The sequence below is a fragment of the Hipposideros armiger genome, unplaced genomic scaffold (assembly GCF_001890085.2).
Source record: "Hipposideros armiger isolate ML-2016 unplaced genomic scaffold, ASM189008v1 scaffold_28, whole genome shotgun sequence".
Classification (NCBI taxonomy): domain Eukaryota; kingdom Metazoa; phylum Chordata; class Mammalia; order Chiroptera; family Hipposideridae; genus Hipposideros; species Hipposideros armiger.
In genome coordinates this window covers 2,602,959-2,625,163 of record NW_017731378.1, presented here as the reverse complement: position 1 = coordinate 2,625,163, position 22,205 = coordinate 2,602,959, and the positions used below count along the sequence as shown (strand labels likewise).

At 46.8% G+C, this 22,205-nt stretch overlaps 2 protein-coding genes across 2 annotated transcripts in view; one reads left to right on the top strand and one right to left on the bottom strand.

Annotated features, from left to right (window-relative positions):
• Positions 1-260: 260 nt before the first annotated feature.
• Positions 261-14,335, bottom strand: HIF1AN (hypoxia inducible factor 1 subunit alpha inhibitor). The gene is made up of 8 exons (XM_019636436.1): positions 14,117-14,335; positions 13,583-13,833; positions 10,566-10,714; positions 8,610-8,755; positions 7,675-7,781; positions 6,949-7,012; positions 6,610-6,720; positions 261-5,788 (listed from the first exon to the last, which is right to left on the bottom strand). Exons 1-8 carry the CDS (start codon positions 14,291-14,293, stop codon positions 5,744-5,746), a joined length of 1,050 nt encoding a protein of 349 aa, XP_019491981.1. The 5' UTR covers positions 14,294-14,335; the 3' UTR covers positions 261-5,743.
• A 3,670-nt stretch (positions 14,336-18,005) lies between these two features.
• NDUFB8 (NADH:ubiquinone oxidoreductase subunit B8) overlaps positions 18,006-22,205 on the top strand; it is a 4,912-nt gene continuing 712 nt past the window's right edge. The window contains exons 1-4 of the mRNA XM_019636235.1: positions 18,006-18,133; positions 18,403-18,529; positions 19,804-19,903; positions 20,330-20,485. Coding sequence (XP_019491780.1) covers positions 18,049-18,133; positions 18,403-18,529; positions 19,804-19,903; positions 20,330-20,485 — 468 coding nt within the window. The 5' untranslated portion in view covers positions 18,006-18,048. The remainder of the gene's footprint in view (positions 18,134-18,402; positions 18,530-19,803; positions 19,904-20,329; positions 20,486-22,205) is intronic.

Below are 22,205 nucleotides of genomic sequence, written 5' to 3'. Positions count from 1 at the left end.
ACCCCTCACCCCTCATGCAGGGTAAGGAGAGCTGCACCTGACAGCTTCTCACTGGCTTCAGGCTGCTGCGGAGAGGAGTCATCTGGCTGATCAGGCAGAAGACATCAGGCACTTCCGTTTCCCTCCCTTCCTCTAGGACAGGTGTAGGTACCAAAGCTCTGGCTGCCCCCAGCTCCGTTCCATATGGGTTTCTCCAGGGCATTTTCCTTATTCTTCCCTATGTTTTTCTTGAGATGGTAAGGAATCACTGGAAATCTTAGGAATCACTGAAATCGTTTAAGTCACATAATAAATACAACCATTGCCACCACCACGCCATTTATTAAGTGCTTGCCAGGCACTGTGCTAAAGCTTTACATTGTTTAGGTTAATCCAACCACTGGGAGGTAGATATTTTCAACACCCCCTTCCCTCCCACACACATCATTTTCCTTGAGGAAACTGAGGCTGAGAGAGGTGAAATCAATCAACAAGTTCAAACACAGCTGGTGAGTAGCAATGCTAGAAATCTGAACCAAAGACATCTGACTCCCAAATCCATGCTTTTAAATGCTAGGCTAGAATGTTTTTCATTGGACGTTAAAGAACATCTTCTCCTTCCCAAAATATTGCCCAAAGACCAGGTTTTAAGTGGGGAGGAAGGCAAGGTCCATAGTCAGCTATTGTACTTAAAACACTTGGAGGAGTGGAAGGTCTGGGTACAGGCTGACCACCGCGTCCCCGTCTCCAGCTGCCGGCTTCCAGGGCCTTTCTCACCTAAGATGTCCGCTCCTGACATATGACTACTCAATATGCTGTTTCCTTCCAGCAAGTGCTGAAATGCAGAGGTAAGCTACACTTGGTGACTCGGAGCATCGCCAGAAACACCTGAGAGAAATTCGGAGACATTCACAAAATGCTCCCATCCCTAACTGCTGGACCCTAAGGCATACAGATGCATTTGGGTGGAAACACAGACTTGGGTTCTTCCACCCTGGCTTGCCAGGCCTTACTCCTGGGGAACTTCCTGCCCAGCCCCCCTCGCTGGTTCTCCACTGTTCATGACTCTCCGAGTACCCTCCCTTCACCCATCTCTAGAGGCTGGACTGACCATAGGCCCCTGGGCCTCAAGGCTGCCAGTGTCTGAGGCTTTGTCCCCCAGAAATGCACCAAAAACGTTCAGCAGGGCTCTGCTGAGGATCCCAAGACCTGAGGATTACACAGCTGGCTGACGACTAGCAGAAAGGGTCACCAATTAGAAAAACTAAACTGGGATGTACAGAACGAACAGCAGAATGACAAGAGGACAGAGCACACACAGAATGGACTAACGTTGTGTTAATAAACAGCTATCACAGGTTAGAAAAAAAAAAAGATTAACAGTGACGACCTCAGGGAGAGGGATCCTAGCAAGTCCATCCAAACACTTGCAGTCTGGAGGCTGAGGAAAGGGCACCCGTTTAGGGAAAAGGACCTTGGTGAAAGGGCTGCTGGAGACTGGGCAGGGGGAGACAATAGAGAAACTGAGGGAGCTCTGGAAAGAGAAGCTGGAACCTCTCTTTAGAGCAGTTTGTGAGGACACCAGAGAGGTGGGCAGGGAGTGGAGACAAGCACTGACGGCCCTCGAAGATATGGACTGCCATCAGGTCAGAGCCTCCGGAGGCCCATGAGCCACTTCCAGGTGCACCCCAGCATTCACTGTTTGGGTAAAACTGGACACTGAGGGCCATTCCCTGTAGCCCCACTAAACTCGGAAGTGGATTTTGACGGGAGAAGACCCAAGGATAGGGAATTTACCAAGGGGAGAGAGACAGCTGCATCTGTGAGTTCACACTCCAACAGAGGCGCAAGCACACTGCCCCACTCCTTGCAGGAGCCTCTCGTCTAAGGAACCCACCACACACACGTCACAGGACTGAGGAACCCACCAACTGGTGCAAATTAATATTGTCCTTGAAGTCTGAAGATAGAGAGGGGATGAGGGCAAACAAGGAGCCACGGGAAGATCCAAGTTGGGACTCAGCCTCTTAACCTCAGCACCTGCCTACACATCTTGGCAAGGGCCCCAGTGCCCTCCCTGCACACGTAACTCCAGCTGCAACGTGGGGAAGGAAGAACGTCAATGTTGCTGGAAGGCCTAGAGTGCAGAGTCCCTTTCTGGGGAGCCCAGGGGCTTGGAGCAGCCTGGAGAGCTCTGCTCTCTTCCTCCTCCTTCCAGTCTCTAGCCTCGTCCTCACAGGGTGCATGATACATGGCTTCATAACCTTTGGTTGTTTCGTGTGGTTTCCTCTCCAACTAAGCAGAAGCTCCTAGAGAACAGGTTTTCTCCACACCCTTCAGTGTTGGAATGTGGCAAATACTTGTCATAGGTCGGGTGTCTGGAGTGACTACAAAAACATTTTCCACCAACAGGAACACACGTCCGAACTATCCCCTTGTTCTTCTTTGCCCTATCGCTTGCATTCGGCACCCCTCTTCTCTCTGTTGGTTCACGCCTGTATTAGTCTGTCCCTGCATCCGCCTCAGGCTGGGGAGTGGGCCCACCTAGTCTGAAGAAATACCAGCTCAGCCTTCTTGTGGGACAATGAAAGGGTCCGTGACCCGAGTCTCCAGGGGGCAGAGTGTGTCTCCTCACACTGGGCTGGCCCACTGATAAGGATCCTTCCCCTCTCTGTCTCCTAACAGATTCAGATTAATGATCGCTCATTCCTAATTGTCAAATTTCTTTTCCTTCATCCTGTGTCTAATCACCAGTGACAGAAACCATTACGCAAATGAGAGCAGACGACTTCCCCCAACTGTTCGCGTTGGTAAAAACCTTGTAATTTAGAGCTCTGATTTGTAGGGGAAGCTGGTCTCCCCCAGGCATCCTGGGCATCTGCTCAACTGATGCCCAGAACAGCCCCTCCTCCATCCTCCAACTCCAACCCCCCAACAAATATTTGACTTCAAAAGAGAGTCGTTTCCCCTGTACCTGCTCGTATATAATGGGAGCCTACATGGCTGACCTCCATGCAGTCCCAAACCCCCACTGCCCTTTGGTGTCTGCTTCCATCAGGATAAGCAACAGAGCAGAAATGTTTCCTCCGCCCCAAGCAGAATTTGAGTCTGAATGGCCCTAACCTAGGTAAGTGAAGAACCGCAACCTCTTCCGTGGGGGAAAAGGAGGCAGCAGAACATGAATCAAGGTTCTTAGAACTAACTCTTCGATGCTGTCGATGCAAAGCATGCTGGGAGAAGTTAGGGACCTATTCAAGGACACACTAGTAAGTAACACAATGGGACCTAGGACTCAATCTCCCCATAGCCCCTTCCAGCACTCCCCTAACTCCTAAGACAGCTTCCTGGCAGTTCTCCCAGATGTCTGTAGCTGGAGCCCAGAAGAGCTTTCATCCCACGATGTACCTTCTGCACCCTTTTGGGCTAAGCCTGTCTGCTCCAGACATTGCCCAGCGGGGTGAGATCTGAGAATGGCCTGTAGTACAAGGGAGGAGGTAAGAGAATCAGCAGAGTTTGGTAGAAAAGCAGCAGCAGGGGGTTTGTAGCCAAACAGCTCTGGGTTCAAATCTTGATTGCCACTAAACACTTAACCTCTGAGCCCATTTCTTCAGCTGTAAAATGAGAATACCCACCTTGCAGGATCCTGAGGAACAAAGATAAAAGCACTAGGCACATATTAGGTGTCTAATAATCAGGGGTGACTATGATACTACCCAAGGATCAGAACCAATCCTGTGAAGGTCCCTGCCTCTTGGTCACCGTATCAGACCTGTGTGGGCACAGCACCCAGCAAGGCCCACTGAGTGGCACACACCTCCCTGTCCTGCATCACCCACATCTTTGCCGGCCGAGCCAGGAACGCAGTAGACAAGGACGAAAACAATCCGCTCTCTTTCAAAGTGTGGTTGCGGCCAAGTTTATCCTCCGTCTGCCTTGTTTTCTTTGTGTGTTCCTCTTTCCCAAAAGAGATGGAGGGATGGAGATCACTGCAATCACATTTCCCAGCATTGGTTATATTTGAAAGAACTACACTTGAGAAGGTACCGTGTTTGCACCCCCACACTGCATCAGAGAACCCCAGAATGGGGCACTAAAAATAAACACCCCTCCCCAAAACACACACACAGGTGCGCACACACATACACACACATCCTCTCAGTCCATCAGTGCACTGTCACTGTAAACAGTTCTGGGGCTAACAGCCATAGCTCAGACACTGGAAGTAAACCTTTGGCAAAAAAAGGAAAAAAAAAAAGGAAAAATTACCCCCGACTCCAACTCCTCTTTCCTTCCAGAGAAAGGGCAGGGAATGAGAGTGGAGGTGACAAGACACAGGGCCACCATGCTGCCCAATTCCAGGGGCCCCACTTCCGCTGAACAGATGTGAATGACAGCCTTCATGCTGCGCAGTGCCCGGCTGTAAGCTGCAGCTCTGACAGGGGTTCCCACGAGCAGCTCTGAACAGAAAAGGCAATTCCACTTCTGTGCTCCACCCGTCGCCCTGACTTCCGAGGGTGTTTGTGAGCATTACAGTGGGTTTGACAGAGGCGCTGGCTTGAGAGACAAGGCTATGTTTCTGCCCTTGCCGTGAGGTGAGGTGGATGACAGGTGGTGGTGAGTTAGCTGCCTAGGCTTGATCCCATTTTGTCTACTCAGCCAGGAAGCTCCGCAGACGTGGAGGACGTAGCCTGGGCAAGAGGGTCGCAGGACCTGGAGGCTCTGGCCAGTCAGCCTCAGGCAGGCTGCAGTGAGACCTGACCAACATCCAATGGCTAAAACTGAGTTTAAGAGCTTTAGGTTAGGTCAGGCAGTACTGCCCTGGGGGTCCCACTGTATGTCCCACTGGACAAGGTTAAGCAGTAGAGAAACTTGGTAAGCAGGCCAGTGTGAACACACATACATGCGCGCGCACGCGCACACATACACACACCCCCGCACAGAGGCTCGCATCCCTAGAACCTAGAGAAGCCATTGCTAGGAGGACTCCCTTGGTACCCAGCACAGGGAGCAAGAGCTGGTGCTGAAAGAGAAAAGCTGCGTGTGCCTGCAATTTGGAATTTATGCACAATCCTTGGTTCTTGTGTCCCAAGGCTCTTTTCTAATGTATGGCTTGGGCATGAAGGTCCCATTTGGAACCCTACTTCTCTCTCACAGGAAGCTCTCTAGGCTCTCAAAGGCAAACCTCCCGCTTACTCTCCCCATTCGAGTCCCAGTAGCCATTCCACCCAGCACAGAGCCTGACTCTGTGAAGCCTGGGAGGAGGCTGGCTGACCTAAGGGGCAGGACAGCTCTGGCCCTGCAGCCCAGGTGTAGTGGGCATCCAAGTGCATCTCCTCTCTCTCAGGCGGAGGCACTGAGGCTGCAGGAGACAGGACTGAGAACAAGAGTGGCATCCTGACCCAAAGGAGGGCGCAAGAACAGATACACGTATGCGTGTGCACGCACACACATCCCGAGGTTGACAGATTGACACACACAGACATGATGACAACCAGAAGCTGGGACTCCAACACTGAATGCAGGACTTTAGGGAGGCAGAGAGGGAAGGTGCAGGGGCACAGAGGCGAGGGTAAGAAGTCCCTCCCAACAGGAGTGGAGTGCCGACCACCCTGCCTTGCCCCAAACACCTGCCTCCAGAGCCATGGCAAGAGTCCAGTCCATTAAGTGCGCGTGCAATACTAGAGCTTGGAGTCTCCTGTCCTCATCAATGAAGCGGTGTGGACGGGCTAGCAGTCACCTGGCAGGGGCCTCAACTCCTGGCAGGCTAGTTGTAGCGGCCCTTGATCATTGTGTTCAACAAGGGCCCCACCTGTGAAGAGACATGAGGAGCCAGTCAGAACTGCCTGTTCTCTGACCCTGGAGCCAAACAGGGGTGTGTCTGGAGACATTCGCAGTCCAGCCAAGGGCAAGAACCAGGCTTTCATTCAATCTCCTAAGCCCTCTAACCAATTCTTCCTGGGGGCCAACCCAGTATTCTGGGGCATGGCCCTCTCTTCTGGGTCTATCTTCCCCCTCACAATACCCTGTATCTGTACGCAGCACCAAACTGACAGACAGAAGGGCAGAGGAGCTAATAATCCCCAGACACCCAAGAGTTTCTTAAATGTGCCTTAAGAATGTTACACGCTTCTGTATCCTGAAAAGGTCACCTGCAAGTGGGGCTAGCGCCACCTCCCAACCCCACAAGTTCTCTGGCTGTTGAAGCTAGCCACAGGATGGAGGCAACAGTGTTACAAATACAAGCCTCCCCCACTTGTCCGACGGGCCACTGGCACACCTGTGTAGGAAGCAGGTCTCAGCATTACCTGGAGCAGCCCTGGCACAGCTGGGAGTGAGGAGATGCTTTACTGCTTGCTTCCCATTCCGAGAGAATCCCCTCAGGGGTCCCCAGCTGGCACACAAGCCCCATGGGGAACATTACCACCAGCATGGAACAGATTATAATTGATCCGCCAGTCAAGCCCAGCTCTCACCAGAAAAACAAGGATTTTCTGAACACACCCATAACCTCTATGGAGAGGACACCAGGTACTGAAACAGAGACGCTATAGAGAACGTGACACCAATCCTGCCTTTACCTGGTCACTGCCCAATGAACCAGAGGAATGCCACCTTGGGGCAGCCACATACCTCTTGTGGGTTCCCCAAGGCCTCTCCAAGCATCTTCTCAATGTTTCTCATTATGGCCACCTTCTGATGGGCTTTTAGAGGATATTCAATTCTCTTAGGGGTGGGAGCCCCCTGCAAAGGAAGCAGTAGCTCAGGAAACGCCTTCAGCAGAGTTTGTGTCACCCGCTATTCTTAGCACCAGCCTCCCTTCTAAGAAACACAGTGCAAGTCCATCCTTCTTCATCTCCCCAGACACCTGGCAATCACTTCCATAGATAGCCAACCTCCCCACCGTGCCCCCAAATAATTTATTACACCTACCTTATCCCAGTCCCATCTAGGAAAAACCCCCATATTCACCTTATACCAGAAGTTCACAGTGATGGTAATGCCCCCATTTAGTAATGACTCTATGTGATGCCACCTGAAAGAAAACAAAACAGGCTCCTGTTTGCCACCAATACTTTTCAGAGGGAGGGATGGAAAACGAGGGCGAGTCCAGCGAAGGGAAATAATGAAGACGGTGCCTTTACGCTCATCCTGTCAAACACACCCTGGGACTAGAGGCAGTGGTATTCGGTCTCTAAATACCCAAGAGCCAAGAACAGTTTCTCCAGCCTCAAGCCTCTGGGACCATTCTGGACATGAGGAATTATCATCTTGTCCTAGAGGTAGGCGTGTCGTTTCCCCATGTTCACTATTCTCAAATCTGTATACACCAAATCTGGATACTTCCTATAGACCAGCGGTTCTCAACCTGTGGGTTGTGACCCCTTTGGGGGTCAAATGACCCTTTCACAGGGGTCGCCTTAAGACCATTGGAAAACAAAAAGATATTTACATTACGATTCATAACAGTAGCAAAATTACAGTTATAGAGTAGCCACGAAAATAATTTTATGGTTGGGGGGGTCACCACAACATGAGTAACTGTATTAAGGGGTCACGGCATTAGGAAGGTCGAGAACCGCTGCTTAGATCATGTAAGCCCAGTCCTCCCACAGCTCAGAAGGGACATAAATACAGCTTTGCAGGGAAAGGGAAAGAAAGCTCCTGAGAAGCCCTCAGTCCCAGCCTCCTCCTCACCAGTACATTGGGATGTAAAGGACGTCACCAGGGCCAACCACTGTTTCGTAACCAACCACATTCTGGAAATTGGGGAACCTCTCGTAGTCAGGATTGTCAAAGTCCACCTGAGAGATTCAAGAGAAAGGGGGGAAAAAAAAATCAGTCAATCATCAAACTTTTATCAGTAACTACCAAGCGGCATTTATTCTGAAAGCCTTAAAAATGTCTTTAGAATTTATATCCAGCAGAAGACACAACACACATAAAACATACACATAACTCTCTCCGAGAACAGCAGAAGACAGGCTATGATCAGATATTGAGTGAAAAAGAATCCCAGGCCTCAGTGCTCCTGAGGTTAGAAGCCAATCATCACAGCTTGCAGGTCAGAAAACCTCCTCATGGCCTGCAGATACGAGGGAAGAGGACTCATCCTTCACCCAAACCTTCAGAAACTTTCTCCCAAACACATACTCGAACCAGCCAAGACTCCTATGAAGTAGCTAGGCAGCTTTCACCGCAAGAAAGAAAAGCACCTCTCTGGTTGGCCAGAAACTCAACCATATATCTCACTTGGATGCAAAAAAAGACCTTAAGTGACATATCCCAATTCTATACGCCCTTCTTTTCATCAAAAAGTAGCATCCATGACAGAAGAAAACAATTATTAAATCCAATGGAGACTACACATTTTGTTCCATGAACTTACAATCCAATCAAACAGGGTGACCTGACTCCATCAGCATCAGCAATGGGGTCTGACCTCCAGCATTAGCTCTACGGGGCTGTTTATACTTGTAAACATCTGGAGACCACCACAGGGGCCTGGAATAAATGAGCTACACTGTGAAATTATCTTCTGAGCTTGTCCAAACCTGGCATACCACCACAGGGAAGGGGAAAGGCATACCAGCCCTGGATCCCCAAGGAGTTCTATACCCTCCTCAGCTCACCTGGCTCTGTCTGTCACATGGGTGATGAACAGGATATGGGTAGAGGCACTCAAACTGATCCGGAGGGAATAAAATGCATCGCTTGTAGCCCTTTATCTGAGCAAAGAAGTTCTGTTGCTCATCATAATGAGCAGGTGTCACATTTCCTATAGGAAGAAAAACATTTTCTTATTCAGAGTAGTGGTTCCACTGCACAGGCTGGAACTTAGGGCCCCTGATGGAGAGAAACCCAGCCTGCTCTCTCAGCTAAGGGTTCCTAATCAAAATTTCAGGCAGAATCAGGGAGATGGTAATTACAACTCTCAGCAAATTAGATGTTAGATTTTTAATCAGTAGTAAGTCTAGTAATAAGGATTCAGCATCAATTAGCAAAGCAGACTTTCTTAAATGATGGCTGCTGCCCTTACTGGAAGCAATAGCACATCGAAATGATACAAGTCTAGCAAAGTAATACATTGTATATATACTTATATTCTTCTTGACTATGGCAAGAACTCAAGGGCAGCAAAACAAGAGAAGCAACTGAAATGACTGGTATCAACAGTGCATGCATGATCTTCCCTGATGTGGAGTTACACAGTCATTTTAGGTTGTATAAATATGTACTTGCTTTGGGTAGCTCTTCTGGAGCTCTAAGATTCTCAACCTCTCCTCCCACTCCACACCTATGGGATGCAACACTTCTTAGAGCAACACTGGGGCTGTTGATTCTCATTGGGGGGTGGGGGGAGCATATCAAGTTCCTAAGGAGCGTTGTATAATTTGAGTAAGGCAAATGTTTTAAATACCATCGTGAATTAGTTCTGCCCTAGTGTGGGTATGCTCCATCTACTTTTTATAACTGAGGCCACGCCTGTTGTTTATCCTTCCCACAATCCTTGAGTGCTGAAGGGCTCTCTGCAGGGCACTGTGTTTAGAAAACATTCCCCAGGTCTGCCTGGGTGGGCCAAGACAGCTGCCTTCTTAAGTGCTCAGCGTCCTGCGCATCCTCACAGGGGATTTGCTCTTTCACCTCTACCTGACAGATCCATTTCGCTGCATTCTACCACAGCATAGGAAGGCGACAGAAAAACAGTCAAGTAAACCGGAACTGACTCCTGGCAGGTCAGCCAAGAGTTGGTTTCAAAGGGGCAGGTTAAGGGTCAATCCATAAGGTCCAGATCCAAATTTGAAGAAAAGACAATCAAAGGGAAAAGAGACTTCAGAGCCCAGTGGTGAATGACAGTGAATAATTACTCTGCTTCCTTGCTCAGCCCAATTTACTCCCCATTTACCAAGTATGGACCTGGCACTGAACTGGTGTTGGACAAAAAAATGAGACAATGACTCTGGCCAATAAGTAGCTCTCCTTCTTCTGATTAGAATTCACAGGCTTCTCCTTGCATTCAAAAGAAAAAAACACCCAAAAGAACATATTCACATATTTGCTTGTATATGCATAAAATCCTCTAGCAGGATACACAAACAACTAATAACATGCGGAGCCTCCAGGGAGGGAAAACTAGGAGGCTGGGAAACAGGAGTGGAAGAGAGATTGATCATTACATACCTATTGATACCTTTTGAATTTAACCCCACGAATGCATTATCTGTTCAGAAGATGAGGTTTATACTGAAAAATTAAGTTTCCCTCTTCTACTGGGATAAAAGTCTTCTGAATACAGTCAGATCCAATAGGGAAGAGCAGTATTTCAGAGATCCCTGATATGTGAGTATACACACTCAAACACAGCAACTAAGGAAGGGAAAAGGATTCTTTTTAGAGTACGTGAAACTAGCTTGAAGACTTACACATTATCTCATTTAACCTTTATAGCTATTTATAAGATACTGTTGTGTTCCTTTTGCAGATGAGGCTAAGGCTTTGAAGTCATGAAGTGAATAACGGGTGGACACAGGATTAGAACCAGGTTTGTATAAACTCTAAGCAATGCTGCTTTCAGAACGATTTCTTACCTTCCATGCCGATGAGCAGCAGATTGGAGGTCAGCTGCCCCCAGCCACGCTTTCCCTGTTGCTTATTAATCCAGTTCCAGTTAAAACCCAAGAAGTCCATGACAATCTTCCTGCCCACAGTGTCATTGAGTGTTTGCTGCAGATACAACCTATGTCACCCAAGAAGAAGACCTCATTAGTCATGTACAGTCCCTTGGCATGGCCTCCACACATCTGGAAATCTAAGCCCAAACCCCCATCAGCATCTCCACACAGAATGGCTCCAGTCATGTGACTCTTAACCAACATGGATTCTCATAGAACTGAATCTTTACTTATCCTTCTCCGAGCTCTGTTCAACACCAAACTTTTTTATTTTAAAGAAGCGATTCTTAACCTTTTCTGGGTCACGGTATAAATCCTTTAAGAATCCAGTGAAGGTTCCCCATAAAAATGCACACACACACAGAACTTTCATACAACTTCATAGATTCCTCGAAGCCTATCTAAGACCCTAGAATGATGAATCAGCCTCATTCCAGAGACTCTCAGGGCCTGAGACATCCCTTTTGGCCCTTGATGGCCATTGTGGTAGATCGTATTACTGTTCACCAAGAGCTGGTTCCCTTTCCTGTGGTTAGAATTATTCTTCTGTGCCCCCCTTAAAGCCAGGCTTACTTATTCAACTTGCTTTGGCCAATGAAATGTCCACAGAAGTGACTTGTGCTGCTTCTGAACTGTAATTTTAAGAGCCAGTACACTCTACTACCACATCTTTTCCCTCTGCCACAGCAACTGCGAAGTTTCAGACAGCAGCTGCTGGAGCAATCTGGGTTCCAAAGTGAAAAGGATGATGTAAGACACGACCCGTGATGGACACGTAGTGTGAGAAATAAACCTTTGCTGTTTCAAGTTGCAGAGCTCTGGCTTGAAGCCTAGTTTATCCTAATGATTGAGCCACCTCTCTGTAACAGCCTTCTACAGCTGAAGAAAGATACCTCGTCAGGCTTTCTGTAGGCCCAGGGCTCGTTACACACCTGAGGAAAATCAGAGGTTATTTAAGGGACATGACAACCCAGACATACTTAATCAAGCCCCACAAGAGACGTTAATAAGGGGCAAGCCGGAAGACAAGACGCAGCAGCAGCCCTTCCCTGGTCCTGAGAACATTACTTCAAAAGGCTCAAAAGTATCTCAGTGCCTAGAATCATGTTGTTTAAGACAAAAATTACTAGAAATCTTAAGCTGGAAACACTATCTACCTCTATGGGGACAAGGAACCCTCAAGACTCGAATGCAACCTTTGAACTCTCCCCAGAGGTTATAATGTGCATGCACATACAAAAATCTTGCAAGAAACTTTGAAAGAGGCAGGATCACTCATGAAGCATGACTCTAAACAATTTCTATTATACCTGAACTGTAAATACTCAAAAGAACTCAAAAGAGGATCCTAATACTCTTTATCCCAGAATCACAACAACTTGTACAATTATACCATGGAGTTGGTTGGTGCTCAAGTCAGCTGGTAGGGCAAAATTGCACATAGGAAAATTTTTTCCTTGAATCACCCATAAAGTACAGACTACATTCATAGCTCATACTTAGTGAGGGAAAATGCTCTCATTATGGGAGGTAAGAGACTTAAAAGTGACTGAGGAACCAGAGGATCCATGTGTTTATCTCATGCTCATTCCAGTGCATGTGTCCACTGAATGGAATTACACTCCACCAGCACTGTTTAAACTGATCTCTCAGTCTGAACGCTGAAGGTGTGTTAATTTTGAGAAAATTAATGGACGAGACGACTCAACTAAACCAGTTTTTATAAGACATAAATAACAGATCAATTATAGTTCAGACCCTGGAAACTCTTTCAGTCAAAGTCCTATTATTATGACAATTGCTAAGTTAGGAAGATGAGAAAAAGTTATTTCAAATCCATTCACTCAGCTGCATACTGCTAACAGGAGTCAGGAAGACAACTGAGGCGGGCGACTAGAGAGAAGCCCAGGGTTGGCCAGCAAATGTGAGATGGAGATGGCCATTCATTGTGAAGTACTTACTGAAAGCAATTCCCCAGACGCAATCGCAATGTTCTGGTGTGGGACTGAATGCTATCTGGCCCTAGCTAAGATGCTCTCCTCATAAACAAGGATAAAAACAGAGAGGAAGAATCACTCCCATGTGTGTGTCTTGTGCTTGCTATTGCCAGTACAAAGTGGAGCACCAATATTTACCCCCAACCCCCTCTCCAATCTAACCTGATCTTCCTTAAGCTAGAGGATCATGATATCCTTCACCCCAGAATCACAATAACTTATACAACTTTTCAGTTTGAACTGTCCCCAGCCAGCCTAATATTCCAGGACACAGGCTGCAAACTGGCAATCTCAGGGCTAAATCAAATGACACATTTTTATTTGCCCCACCCCCTGCATTTAAAAAAATTTAAATTAGCTGTTCACATTTACGTCAATAAGATTTTAGGTGAAAATCCTGATTTCTGGCTTCTCTTGAAAAAAAATCAGAGTATCTGGCAACCGAGAGACTGCACTCCCAAATGAAAACAAGTAATGACTTCTCACTTTGAACGGGATGTATGCATTCAGCCCATCTTAATTTTTTACCCAAACAACTTTACTCATTCTGTTCACCTACCTCACCCTTCCAGGCAACTGTGGCTCTCACTTTATGAAGACGACCAAGAACTAGAGAGTCACAGTTCAAGTCTCATCACTCCCTTATCCCTCAATCTAAAGAATTCATTCACCCAGGGGCTGCCGGTTAGCGCAGGCTCATAGCACCAAGGTTGCCGGTTCGATCCCCACATGGGCCACGGAGCTGTGCCCTCCACAACTGGATTGAAACAATTGCTTGGCTTGAGCTGATGGGTCCTAGAAAAACATACTGTTTCCCAATAAAAGTTAAAAAAAAAAAAAAAAAGAATTCACCCAACTACTCCATGTCCTCAACAAGTACAGCTAAGGAAAACAGGTGCCTGAGAGCCAACGGAAAATCAACATCCAGGAACTTACCTCTCTTCCCCTCCTCGCTGCTGTATATCCTGCAGTTTCTCCACAAACTCGTGGAATTTCATTCCCTCCCGGTTGGACCTTGGCTTAAAGTTCTGGAAATTAGCCATCTTTTTCTCATCATAGTACAAGAACTTGTGGGTACTGGCACTGTACACAGAGAAGTCTCCGTTGCCAATATTCTCTTGCAGGTAGTCAAGGTCCCATTTCAGGGCAGGATACACAAGGTTCGTGTCAGTTAGCACCACAGGTTCCTAAGGGAAAACACCAGGTGAAAACAAATGAAGTCGTCCCAAGGAGCTGGTGGATTCCTGTCCCTTGATGCCAACTACTTCTCAACTTCAGAATAATTTCTCCCGTTAACCAACACGAACCCCTCAAGTCCCATTTCTCCTCGCCATTCTCTCCAGCTCCCCTTAGGCCCTAGTCCACTGCCTTGCCAGTCCCCCAGTCCCATCAACATTAGCATTCGACCTCTCCTCCCAACCGGCTCCGGCTCCCTCCCCCTCCCGCTTCGGATGCGGCCCCGCCTCCTACCTCATTCTCAATCAGTTCCTCCGCCCGGGGGTCGCTCTGACTTAGACGCGGGATGGGCCGGGTCGGGAAGCTATAACTGCGCAGTTGGGACTCATCCCAGGCGGGGCCGGGAGCTTCTGCCTCTTCCCGCGGTTCTCCAGAGCCTGAGGCCGCGACCTCCGCCGCTGTAGCCGCCATCTCCGCCGCTAGAGACGGCCCCACCGGAACCGGAAGCTCCACCTATCCCGGATAAAACACAAGGAAACCATAGAGATGAGATGCGAGAGCGAGAGAGAGAGAGGCACTAAAAACGCGGAACCGTGGCCTGGGAGAGCTCTTCCTAATGGTGACCTACAGCTCTACACCCTAGACTCCACCCCTGAAGACCTGGGCCAGACGTTACTCCCACTGAATAGGGGTAATCTCTGTTTAACAAATTCACAAAATATTATTGCTGCCTCAATGTGCCCAGGCCTACACAAAAGGCAAAGCAGGAGGCAAGTTTAGAGGGGCATTAAACTTTACACTAATGGATGGGGAGAGAGGCAAACTCTTGACCTACCTAAAGAAGTCAGAAGGAAAAGCAATGGTCAGATTAACAGATGTTGGGCAAAGGTTGCTCTGAAGACCTAGGCAAAAGATATATGGCAAGTTGAATTTTTTTCAAAACCAAAGACGGTTTTCTTTTGTTTAGCATCATTTGATTTTTCTGCCTCTGCTACCATCTCTCTTACTTGAAGGTATGTTGGCCACGGGACCAATGTTATTATTAATTGCCAACCATAAGCATCCCACATTTTCAAACAACTTATATTGGTTATAAAAGGCCCTATCAATTACCATGATTGCTTAGTTTGATAAACTATTGCTTACTTTGACAATTCTTATGGCTGACTGTCAGAGACCAAATTCTAAGATGGATTCAAAGATTTCCATCCCATGGTGTAGATGCCCTATTATTAGTCTCTCCCTTTGAGTAAGAGCAGGATTTATGAATATGACAGGGTATCACTCCTGCAATGAGGTTACATTATATGGCAAAAATGTAATTAAGATCCCTGATCAGTTCACTTTGAGTTCATCAAAAGGGAGATTTACCACGTGTAAGTCTGAACTTGAGTTCATTAAAAGGGCCTGACCTAATCACTCTAGCTCTTCATATCTGGGTCTAGAGGTCAGAGACCTCTAGAGGTCAGGAGATTTGAAGCCACAGAAGCCTTTAAAGAGCAAACTACTATGTAGCAGAGAATGGCAGGTAGGCTCTAGGGAACTGAGAAAGACTCCTGGTTAACAGCCAGCAATAAAGCAGGGACCTTAGTCCTACAACAGAAAGGAACTGAATTCTTCCAACAACCACTGAGCTTAGGAAAAGACACAGAACCTCAAGATAAAATAGCAGCCCCAGCCAATACCTTGATTGAAGTCTTCTGAGACCCTAAGCTGAGACGCAGCTAACCCATGCCTGGACTCTTAACTCATGGGAAATGTGAGATAATTAATTTGTGTTATTTTAGGCTGCTAAAATTTATGGTAATTTGTTATGCAGCAATAGAAAACTAATGCACTGGCTTAACTATGTAATTATGATACACAGTAACTATGCTACACCAAAATGATAATGGGGTTAACTCTGTGGAGGGTTTGGGGCTGTGGGTGGCAATCAAAGCTTTAGTTTTATCTGCATGTTTGAATTTTTACAAGAATATATTAGTATGTAACATTGGGAATTAAAAATAAATTAGACTGAAGATTCAAATGACTAAAATCAGGAATGAAAGGAGGGACATTACTACTGACTTTGCAAAAATGAAAAGGCGTAAAAGGGAATACTATATACATACATTTGTATGCCAAAAAATTAAAGATAACTTAGATGAAATGGACAGATTTTTTCTACTAGGTATATATCTATGAGAATTGAAAACTTATATCCACATAAAAACTGATACAAGAAGGTTTACAGAAGCATTATTCATAATAGTCAAAAGTGGAGGGGCCGGCCGAGTGGCGCATTGGTTAAGAGCTGGCTTGGGACGCCAGCTCTGAGCGGCAGGGTCCGGTTCGGATCCCACATGAGGGCCAATGACACTGCCCTCTACAGCTAAGATGGTGAACAATAGCTCGACCTGGAGCTGGGCTTCTGTGAGTCACCGGCGACGGCGTAGGCTGCAGCCCCTGCTGCAGTGGGCTGCCATGAGCTACCGTGTGTGGCTGGCAGCCAGCGTGAGCGGTCAGCAGCCGGTGTGAGCTGCCAAGAGCCGCCGTGAGCGGCCGTCCAGAGGCCGGCAACTGATCTGCCTCACCTGGGAAGAGCGCAATGATGGTGCCAACATGGGCCAGTGAAGCAACATCCTCTACAACTAGACTGAAGAACAAAAGGACAGCAACTTGTCTGTTCCCCTTCCCCTGATTCCCCGGCACTGTTCCCTTCCCCCGCTTCCCCAATAAAGTCTTTAAAAAAAAAAAGTGGAAATAACTCAAATGTCCATCAACTGATGAATGTATAAACAAAATGTTGTATATTCATATAATGAAATATTATTTGGCCAAAAAGGAATGAATAACTGACACATGCTACAACATGGACAACCCTGGAAAATGCTATGATAAGTGAAATGTCAGACACAAAAGGCTACATATTGTGATTCCATTTATATAAAATGTCCAGAATAGGCAAATCCATAGAGACAGAAAGTAGATTAGTGGTTGCCAGGGGTGGGAGTAAGGAGAAATATGCTAATAGGTATGGGGTTTCTTTTGGGGGTGATGAAAATTTTTAGAAATAGTAACAATTGCACGACTTTGTAAATATACAATATAATAAAAAATAAGTTTATTTTACCTTTTAAAGGGGTGAATTTTCTGGTATGTGAATTTTATCTTAACAAAAATAAATAAATAATTTAGACTAACTCATATCAGGGCTTCCTTGCCATTGATTGAATGCGGATAGTGTCCAGTTATCCTGAACATCAGCTAGTGATGTTCATTTACAAGAGGACAAGCTGTGAAGTAGTCCTCCCCAAAATTTATATACTGAATAGTATATGTCAGTTTTTATTGCTCTGATATATATTTGGGAATGTCTATAATAATGGATTCTGCTCCAGAGCAGTGGTCACCCTAAGAGTTCCTGGAAATATTTGCATATTTATACTGTGTAAACTATGCAAATCCCACTTGTGTAAATAAAATGAAAACATATTCATATGCAAATATAATAATGTCCTCTATTCTTCTGTTAAACTCCTATTTGTTAATTGTGTTCAGGTTTGAAAGGTATTTATCCAAGTGCTAGCAAATCTCTAGGGCTCTAGAGAGCTGCCTCCGGAGATAGCTGGATTGTTTTTACATTTGTTTGGATTGAGGTGACTGGGACATTGGTATGTAAACAGGGACTGAAACTGAGGAGCCAATTCTACCTGATTTATTTGTTGCACCGTGCATTAGGTGAAAAACGATCAACCAGTTTGTAAAACAGAACAAGAATAAGCAAGACCAAGGGCTGAATTTGAAGAATGATCACGTTTGGGGAATGAAAGGAGGAAGTGCCAGTGAAGGAGAGATAAAAGGCAAGCAGTCAGATATTTAACACAGGCTCACTTTACTTGTACTGCTCCTGCGGGAGGGGCGTCAGCTGTCCATCTGAGATACTCAGGTTCTGAAGCCCCATTATCCTTGGATGCGTCTAAGTCAGCTGAGGGAGAAAAGAGACACAACAATCTGAAATATCAAAGCAGTGATCTGCTTGGTTTTCTCCCTTTCTCGCTTTCCTTCTCTGCCTCAGTCCATCGGCTCATCTGGCTTCCCGCTTCCCAACAACGTGTAAGCCCCGCCCTGTTGAAGCCTTAAGACTTTTCTTCACTACCTGCTTTCTCGGTCGCGTTTGGCCCGGCTCAGCCGCCGTGCCAGGCCTTTGCGCATGTGCAGGGACAAAGGGGAAGAAGGTGAAGATGGCGGCGGCCAGGGCTGGGGTCCTGGGAGTCCGATGGCTGCAAAGGGCATCCCGGAACGTGGTGCCGTTGGGTGCACGGACAGGTCCGCGAGAACGGGCGAGGCCTCAGTGTGGGAAAGGGATGCCTGAGGGTTGGTGTGTCGGGGGGTAGAGCGGGTATCGTGGATACCGCGGCGGACATGTCTAGGCTGGGGGCGGAGGTGGAGTTGGTATATCCAGCAAAAAGACGGGTGGAGGGTTTTGCTGGTCCCTGGAAATGTCGGGCTCTGGCCTCTGCAGCCACTGCAACTTGAAAGCTTCGGAGCTTCAGGAGGAACGGGGTCCCTTCTGACCTGCCCTGTCTGCTCTCCAGCCTCCCATATTACCAAGGACATGCTCCCGGGGCCCTATCCCAAGACCCCAGAAGAACGGGCTGCCGCCGCTAAGAAGTATAATATGCGGGTGGAAGACTACGAGCCGTACCCGGATGATGGCATGGGGTGAGACAGACAGGGTCTGCTCGCACCTAGGTGGTGATGGGAGAAGGCGGCTGGTTTAGGTGACTCGACTCGACTTTTCTCCAAAGCTTCCTGAGACCCCTCAGACATTGGTGTGGGTGCTTTTCTCTGTAGAGGAAGGTGGGAGGGGATGGGTGAGCAGCTGCTGCCAAGAGGACTTCAATTTTCTCCTTGGCTCAGGCAGTTTTCTCAAATGAGGAAGCGAGGTTTTAATAGCTCCCTTGAGGACCCCTGAATAGCAGAAACCTTCCTTGGCTCCATCCAGAGCGCAAGGTTTCATTTGGATTGAGCATCTGCTGGGCTCAGGTGCTGTCATCCAGGCACGTGACCAGGCGGGACCTGGACTCCTGTCATGAGAACCCTCCCTGTTTGTAGATGGAGTGCTCTATATTTATGTGTATATCTCTCTTTAAAAAAAAATATATCTTTACTGTTAGGGCTGTGGAAATCGTAGCAACTATAAAGCAGATTAAACAGCCAATTCCCTTACTCCAATTGATGTTATCTCCCCACCCCCAAAGCCACATAACATCTCTATGGTTAATTATCCGAAGTGATTACTGTCTCCCTCGTTTTCTGTCCTAGCATCATTCTTTCAATTGTGGTTTCAGCAGCTCCTATTTGTCTTGTTTTCCAATCACTTTCTGTGACATATGTCTAGTTGTCATCATTTCCTATGTCTTTTATTATGTTGTGGACAAGAGCAGTCTCAGGAGCAGTCTGTATAAGTAAAACCTGGATTTGTTAGGGAAAACCCAGCTTAACAAGAAGTCCCGTGAGGCGTTTGAGACGTTGAGATGTATGCCAACTTGGTGGTTGAGGAACACAGATGCTATGAAAAGCATACTTTTCTAATCTGTACCCATTTTGTTTTTATTACAATTAGCTGGGTGACCTTGGGTTCAGATCCTAAACTTCAGTTTCATACTCTAAGGATAGAATCAGTATGACTGATAGCTAAATTCCCTTCCGGTTCTAACATTATAACATTGTGTGGCCTTTTTTTCTTTTTGCTGAAAGGTAAGGACAGCTTGCATATGTTATTCAGAGTTTGACATGCACTTTTAATTACAGTTTGGACTTCTGTGGTTCTATGCTTAGTGACTAGAAATTGAGACTTTGATTTGAAAGTCAGTTCCTCTTTGCTTAGGTGAGGCAGTTCCCTCTGTCAGTTGGTTACTTATCTTTGAGATGAGACTGAATTGTCTGAGTGATACTGCTCAGAGCCCCATCCAGAAGTTCTTGCTGTCTCTCAGGTATGGTGACTATCCGAAGCTCCCTGACCGCTCACAGCATGAGAGGGATCCGTGGTATGACTGGGACCACTCAGACCTGAGATTGAACTGGGGTGAACCGGTGAGAGAACCATACCCCGTTTAATCTTTCTTCCTTCTTCCTAATGTCTTCCTGGTGATTCTTTCTTCAGCTCAAATGGCACTTCTCTGTCCAAAAAACACTAAGGTTTTCTGCCCAAAGAAGTAAAATCCAGTGGACTGAGTTCTGAGGTTCCATGTATGGGATGTGGAATGGGACTTCTGGGAATAAACAAGCTCTGCACTGTGAAAGTTGTAAACTTCCATGATTGAGCTGTCTTTAGTCAGTAGAAACTAGACATAAACCAGCATCTAGTCCTTAGGCCAAAGCATCTCAAACTTGGCTCTCAGAATATTTCCCAGGGCAGTAGAATGCCTGTCAAGCCTTGTATCAGACTCTGATCACTCTGGATTGCTTGCCTTTTGCAGGAAGAGCAGTATGTGACAGTTATCTGCCTTTCTGCCTCAGATGCACTGGGACCTAGACATGTACATCAGGAATCGTGTGGACACGTCCCCCACACCTGTTTCTTGGACTGTCATGTGTAAGCACCTCTTCGGCTTCGTGGCCTTCATGCTGTTCATGTTTTGGGTTGGAGATACTTACCCCTCCTACCAGCCTGTGGTGAGTATCTGAAGTGTTCTCTTATGCACATTTACTTAGCCCTGTCTTCTGAGGGAATGAAGTCTCTAGCAGGGATTGAGCCAACACCAAGCTTGGCTCCCTGGTAAGGCCTATAGTGTGGGCTTTACACATTGGCTTGGCACAAGTACCAGAGCACTGCTCCATGCCTACATCTTGGATCTGAGTGAGAAGGAACAGCTTAGGACTCAGTGAGGAATGAGAATGTGAAAGCCAGCTAGTCTCTAGAGTTGCCATTTGGGGCCTGTACTTACCAGTTATATTTCCTCAAGTGATCTCTCAAGGTAGTCACGGAATCTAAAGCTGAAGCCTTATCCTTTTCGGAGGTGTGAAGAGCACTTCCTATGGGGTATTGGAAGCAATTAAGGATTTACTACAAATAATAGTTATATCTTGGAGAATGGAATAAGAGACATAAAAAAATGCTGTCTATCTTTAAGGAAATTGAATGTGGATAAGAAGAAAATTTAGATAAATGACATGATGAACAAATTTGAATAGATACATAGGAACTTGGCACAGTTTTTGTGCATATATGTGCATAGTGAATGCATGTGCCAAGGGATATTGCACACACATATATATCCCTTGTAAAGGAGAAGGGTTACGGTAGATGCTAAAAAAATACATATAGACTTTAGATGATGGGGAGAAGTTAGAACATCTGGGGCAAGGAAATGAAGGAAAGAAAAGGAGAGTGAGTTAGCTGGAGTGCATATAAAATAATTCCTAGATAACCAGCTTTGGTTACCTGGAGAGCGGCCAAAAATTCAGATTCTTGGGCTCCACTTCTGGGAGAGCCTAATTCAGTAGTTCCACAGTAGGTTTCAATATTTAATAAGTTCCCAGGTAATTCTTACGTCCTGGAAAATCAGTTGTGGAAACTGCTGTATTAAAAAATATTGTGAGGTGAGTTGATCAGTTGGGTTGGGCAGCTTTTACTGCATGGCTAAGGCATTTGGATTTGATGGTATAATAACACATTAATTCAGCAAATATTTATGAAGCCCCTGCTATGTACCAAGTACAGACCATGCTAAGGGTTGGGGATACAGTGATGACTTGGTCTGCCTGTAGGCAGCTGGGAGCCATGTTGGGTTTTTGAACAGAAGAATGACATAATGAAAGCTAGATATTTAGGAAGGTTAATCTGGGAGTAGTCTACAGGATAGATTGTAAGGAAAAGAACTGAAAGCAGAGAGGCTGCTGTGTTTGCAGTTGGCTGCTCAGTGCTACCTCTGCAGAGATAATCAATGTCTTCATGGTAGCTGCTATGTCTGTGTGCACTGACACGAGCCTTCCTGCCAAGCCCCAGGGGCCCCAGGCTGGAGAGTGCACGTAGGGCTGGTGTGAGCACTAACTTCACTTCAGGAGAGCAAGAAACACAGTGTGGCTCTTCCATTTTTCAGTTCTGTAAGCATATCACCCTTTTCTCCTCCCCTTGAGCTGTGTTCTCTGACAGCTGTTTGTTGGTAAAGCCAGCAGCCCCTAAAGCACGTCCCAGCCGTGTCTCCTCTGTGCTTTCCCCCACTGCTGCTCCTGCACGCCTCATTTGCTAGGCCACTTTAGTGGTGGAACCATTAGAGGCTGAGTGACTTAAAGGAGATTGAGTCTGTCTCGACCCCGAGAGAGAGTGGGATGGATGGATGCATCGTCTCATTTAGAAAGCTCTCCCTTGTGCACTCCCTCCCTCCCTCCCTCC

Excerpts from the sequence above, each read along its gene's own strand:
- HIF1AN (XM_019636436.1), bottom strand. The coding sequence starts at position 14,293 with ATGGCGGCTACAGCGGCGGAGGTCGCGGCCTCAGGCTCTGGAGAACCG. Across the intron at positions 10,715-13,582 it reads CAGCGAGGAGGGGAAGAGAG|GTTGTATCTGCAGCAAACAC; the intron begins GTAAGTTCCTGG and ends TGGGTGACATAG. Across the intron at positions 7,782-8,609 it reads CATGTGACAGACAGAGCCAG|GTGGACTTTGACAATCCTGA; the intron begins GTGAGCTGAGGA and ends TGAATCTCTCAG.